Source organism: Chenopodium album, chromosome 5, assembly GCF_948465745.1.
Source record: "Chenopodium album chromosome 5, dcCheAlbu1.1, whole genome shotgun sequence".
NCBI lineage: Eukaryota > Viridiplantae > Streptophyta > Magnoliopsida > Caryophyllales > Amaranthaceae > Chenopodium > Chenopodium album.
The window spans coordinates 75262856-75268913 of NC_137838.1; the positions used below are offsets into that span (position 1 = coordinate 75262856).

Genomic DNA, 6058 nt, shown 5'->3' on the forward strand with positions numbered 1-6058 from the left:
ATTTACATAGTTTACGACGAAATTTTTCCGTCGCAATTAAGGTGTTTTCTAGTAGTGAACCCTCTCGGGTTCCCATATTGGGAATTGTGTATCGCCATGTCTTCGATAACCTGTCCTGCATCGTCCACATTTAAATTCATGAACCTCCCACTAGCTGCAGAATCTAGCACTGATCTAGAAGAATTTCCAAGTCCATTATAGAATGCTTGGATCAATTGCCATTGTGCTAGATTGTGGTGGGGGCACTCTCTCTATAGATACTTGAACCTCTCCCAAGCCTCATATAGCGTTTCGCCGGCCTCTTGAGCAAAGTTCTGAATAGCACTCCTTAGCACTGCTGTTCTCTCTGCAGGATAGTATTTATTATAGAAGTTCAAAGCAAGAGTTTCCCAGTTAGTAATACCAAGTGCAGTTCTATTCAAACCATTAAACCATAATTTAGCTTTGCCACATAATGAAAAAGGAAAAAGAATCTCCCTGATTTGGTCTTGCGTGACCCCGGCTTGTCTAATGGTGTTACAATATTGGCAGAAATCTGCGATGTGAAGATTAGGATCTTCACCCTTAGCTCCATTGAATTGCTTCCTCTCTATCATAGTGATAAATTGAGGCTTGATCTCAAATTGAACTCCATCTAGAGCCGGAGTGGGAGTAAGGTGCGGGAAGTCTGTGAGCTTCGGTTGCGAGTAGTCACTGAGTTTCTTCTGGGCCGTCATCTCTGATTCTGAATCTGAAGGAATATCTGTGTCACTAGAATCAGAGGGAGGATATCTTCGATTGTTGTCCTCCTCAGAACCCGCCAGAATTTGTCTATAGATTTTCCTTTGCCTATGAAAAGAGCGCTCGATCTCAGGATCGAATGGAATGTAACCTGATCTGGAACACCTGGGCATAAACAAGGAACTAAAAGACAAATATGAGAATTGCCTCAAAGAACTAACGTTCTCTGAGACAAAAGGGGATAATCTAGACTACAAAAAAAAATCAGAAAACAAAAATAAAACCGTTTCCCCGGCAACGGCGCCAAATTTTGACAAGGTAAAGTCGTATCCCCTAATCAAAAATAATTACCTAAGTCCTCTAACTAAAGTAGATAGGGAAGTAGGGTCGAACTCCACAGGAAAACAAGTCTTTTTACTCCTAATTAATTATTATAGTCTAAATTATCTAAGTAACCAATATTTTTGTGAATAAAATCTATACTACGGAGAAAAAGGTCGAAAGAAATAAAGTAGGGAAAAATCAAATATTAAAATACCTAGGGCATATGTTCACTAATAAACAAGATTCCAGGGCAAATCATAATAAGCAATCATCAAGCATTGGTTAATCAGATTACAAAGGGCTTTCGCTACGTATTATAATCACAGAGTTAATTTACCGGTATTAAATCTCATCTGTCGAATCTCGACTTAACCATTTATAAATTAGTCCGCCTATTGAAACTAAGCCTAAACATCAATTCTCATCTGTCGAATCTCGAATTAATATTGCTAGACTCATACAATTAAATCTGGCCAAACCTAATTGCATAGCATTAAATCAATCAATAGGAAATTAACCAAGCATGGATAATTAACAATCACAAATTTACCCCTTCATATCATTTATTAGATCCCCATAAACCCTAGAAATAAAACTACTCAAGCATCATCATAACTAAACTAATCAAATAAATAAAGCAAAGCATAATCAAAGAAGTAGGTAAAATAGCTGAAATTAAAAGAGAAGAAATTGTTACCAAAAGAAATCTGGATTAATGGAAGTAATTAAGAACAAAAGTTGAGAGAGAATTTAAGAGAGAAAAATATTCTAAGTAGAGAGAGAAAGTCTAAGAAAGAAGGTAATCAAAATTTACGTACAAATCTCGTACTTAAACATTCCCTAAAATTAAACAAAAATTAAAATTAACTAATCAGGTCTTGAGAAAACACGCGCCCGATCGGGCGAAGGGCCCCCCGATCGGGCCCGCCTTTTTCTTCACGATCCATCTGGGCAGCCGCGCCCGATCGAGCTAACGCTCACCCGATCGGGCGCGCCTTCTTGCTGGTGCTCTCTTATGCGCGCCCGCCCGATCGGGCGCAAGCTTGCCCGATCGGGCCCGGTCTTCTTCTTCGAGGCTCGGATTCCGATTGGGCTCAATTCCTCGGCCCAATCTAAGTTTCCTCATCGGGTCTTGATTAAACGATCCAATAGCCTCGGTATCTCATACCGAGCCCTTAATCATCGGCTCTCACCGATCCTGGGCTTCAAAAGTGGTCGTGTCCTTCTAGCTTCCGTAGTTGATCCATAAAGCCCGGGAAAATGCTCCAAAAGTGCAATTTCCTGTAAAATACAACTAAAACTACGAAAACACTATAAAACACAAATTAGTAATAAAAGTGGCTCAAAAGAGCCAAAAACACTACTAATTATGACCAAGGGACGGGGGTAAATTACTGTATAAAATGGACATATCATGTATGTGGGGACCACATACACGTGCCCAAGTAGGTTGTTTTCATTTTCTTCAGTGTGAGTAAAGATTTGAGATCGAGGGAAAGGACAAACTTTTAATTAAATCGGATTTACATAAACTAAATACTCCCTCTATGTTTTTTAAGTGTTACACTTTTCATTTTCGGCCGTTTTTTTTAAGTATTACACTTCCTTTTTTGGCAAACTACATTAAAATATTATATCTCTCTCCTCTCATGGTCCCCACCCAAGTGGCCAAGCCCACTACTACTTTTTGATTATATATTTCCTCTCGCATTTATTACTTTTCAATAAACTATTAAGTCCACTATCTTTCTTTTACAATTTTTTTTATAATGTGTGGTTCCTTCACCCAGGTGTACCATGCACATGGTACACCTGAATTTTGAATTTATTTTAAATTTTAAAATTTTAATTTCATTTTCAAAATGTTATTATCCAAAATACTATATTTAGTTCTCTTTCTTTTTTTAAAAAAAAAATCATATTTTTTCACCAATTTTTTAAAAAAAATTTAATTATAATATGTATTTTAATGATTGTTTAGTGTACTTTTTATGAGGCTCTTTATATGACTATATAATGTTCTTTATAAAAAAAATAATTTGTACTCCGTATTCTCTAAAATTATTTCACCTAAAAATAACTTAAGATTTCGTTTTTAAATTTATAAATTTCGTTTTCAAAATTTTAGTTTTCAATTTTTTTTTATTTCGTTCATATTTTTCACCTTTAATATATATAGTTACAATATTCATTTTAGGGATGATATATATAAATTTTTTGTGATGTTCTATATGTGATTTAATAATGTTCTCTATTAGAAAACATGATGTACTTTATAGTTGTTTGTAATGTACAATTACTCTTTAAAACTATATCTTTTTCCATAAGTCCATAATTATATCATATAATGATTTTTATTAGATTTTTTGATAGTGTATTTTAATTGTCCATGTTTTTTATTGTAATTGCAGTGTACTTTTATCGTCACATAATGTTCATTGCTTATTGTGAAATGTTCTTTGAATTTTGTCTTTGGATTGTGGTAGGTAGGTATATATATAAGTTATGTTCATTACATAATATTATCATGTTCTTTAATAATATTACGGATGTTCTTTAGATTTGAAAAACAATCATCAATAGAGGAGATCTCAAAAGAATATCGTCATCAGCCTTCACGATCCTGATTTTTAAATAATATATACGTAGTTAGTGATTATTAATATTTTTAAAAAATAGAATTAATAAATGATATATTATTTTAAAATACAAAATAAATCAAAGAACATCGAAGCAAAGAACATAAAGGATAAAAATAAAGAGCATTCATATAATTGTTCTATAAATATAATGACAAACATAAGTACAATTTATAAAGAACAATATACATCTTCAACATTTGACAAAATATAAAGAACATCATCTTCAACCTTTGACAAAATAAAAGAACATCATCTTCAACCTTTGTCATATGGATTTCAAATTCATAAATATCAAAATTGGAAAAAAAAAACGATATTTTACAATAATCGTGCAAAATAATAACGAAATATAATCAACCTAATAAGCAAAATCCTGAAATTAAAATCATAACAAATAAAATCAAATTACCTTCTCCGATCCATCGATTACAATGTTATCATAATTTGCTCTGTATTTTTCTCTCTACAAAATTTTTTATAAACTTTATTCTCTCTTAATTCGAAATTGAAATATGGTGAAATTTAATTTTGAAAGTTATATTTTTTTTTTTTTGAGGGAAACACATCGAGCGAAATTTATTAATCTAGGGACAAAGTGTCCGAGAGTACATAGGGAGTAATTTCCGACGGACAATGATTGATCCATACTTGTTCTACCCCAAAAGGTCTCACCCTAGCAAGATGGTGAGCAACCCAATTCCCTCCACTTCTAACATGTGACCAAGTAAAGGAATTAAAGTTACAACTCAAAGACAAAATGTCTTCAATTACTCCATCCAAATCAGAGAAGTAGATCGCTGCTCTCGAAAGGCGCTTCATCAATGACTCACAATCCGATTCTAGCACAACATCACTCAGCTCATACTTCCTAGCAAGTTTTACAGCCGTGAGCAATGCCTTTGCTTCTGCTACTTCGACTGGCCACCGAGCACGCACTCTTCTGACAGCCGAAAACAAAACCTCTCCCTTGTTATTCCTGGCAACGACCCCCATTCCCACCCAACCTTCTTCCACAAAGCTAGCATCAGCATTCAATTCAATTGCAAACCTAGAAGGAGCCACCCATTTCGAGGGGCTACGTCTGCTAGCAGGCCTTACAACCCCATATATCTTCTTAGCATAATCTCCATGCTCCTCTACTAGCCTCTTCAATCTTCCCAAAAGAACATTGTTGGGGGTTACACTACCAGAAAACACTCTATTATTACGCTCAGACCAGATCATCCACGCAAGGAAGGCTGCGGTTTGCATTTTCTTCGCATCCGATTTAGACCACCTGACCACCATATCACAAAAGCTACCACTTTTGTCTTGAGCAATATTTTCACAACCATTCTCTTCCCATAATTCCTCCACTCTTACGCAATCAAAGATGGCGTGGCAGGCTGTTTCATCCTCCCCCCACACCATGGGCATGAAGCGTCGTCCAGCAGGTTCCTTTGCTTAAGCAGGGCCTACGTAGGCAAAGTGTTTGAGCAAAGGCGCCAAAAGAAATGGCGGACCTTAGGAGAAACTTCCATACCCCAGATTGTAACCCAAGCTTGATGAAACTCGTCTAGATTGCATCCCTTCCCCAACAAATAGGCAGTCTTAGTAGAATAGCAGCCATCATTCGAAAAAAGCCCAGGTAATGATGTCTCTTGGAGCTCTAGAACTCAGAGGAATTGATAGTATACATCGTTGATCCCGCTCGTTAAAAACAGTAGCTAAGGTCTCATAATTCCACTCCATGATCTCCAAATCAATCAAGTCACTCACGAGTGATATGCCATCTACTGCCGGACTAGTCACAAAGCGCCCCTCAGAGTCCGCGAGCCAAGGATCGCTCCAAACATTCACATTTGAACCGTTCCCAACACGCCATATAATTCCTTCTTTAACTAGGGATTTGCTACTCCACACACTCCTCCATGGATAGCTTCCACCAACTCCCAAGTAAGAATCAAGAAAAGAGGAATTTGGATAATATTTTTCTTTCATTACCCGACTCAAAAGAGAGCCATCCATGTGAACAAGTCTCCACGCTTGCTTTCCAAGTAAAGCATCGTTAAAGATTTCGAGGTCCTTAAACTCCATTCCTCCAAGGCACTTCGGATTGCACATACTATCCCATGATTTCCGATGCATATTCCGGTGTAAGGTAGTAAATTACAACATTTTTTTTAAATAAGAGTTTTTCACGAAATTTTCTTCCTAAATCATTACAGATATATATGCCATCTACTGCCGGACTAGTCACAAAGCGCCCCTCAGAGTCCGCGAGCCAAGGATCGCTCCAAACATTCACATTTGAACCGTTCCCAACACGCCATATAATTCCTTCTTTAACTAGGGATTTGCTACTCCACACACTCCTCCATGGATAGCTTCCA

General features: G+C 36.4%; 2 protein-coding genes across 2 annotated transcripts; both read right to left on the minus strand.

Annotated features, from left to right (window-relative positions):
* Positions 1 to 4265: 4265 nt before the first annotated feature.
* Positions 4266 to 5096, minus strand: LOC145633171 (uncharacterized). Its single transcript, XM_081685449.1, has one exon. The coding sequence runs from the start codon at positions 5094 to 5096 to the stop codon at positions 4266 to 4268; it is 831 nt and encodes a 276-aa protein (XP_081541575.1).
* Positions 5097 to 5294: 198 nt separating this feature from the next.
* On the minus strand, positions 5295 to 5762 carry LOC145633172 (putative mitochondrial protein AtMg00310). The gene has a single exon (XM_081685450.1). It carries the CDS (start codon positions 5760 to 5762, stop codon positions 5295 to 5297), a length of 468 nt encoding a protein of 155 aa, XP_081541576.1.
* Positions 5763 to 6058: the final 296 nt, after the last annotated feature.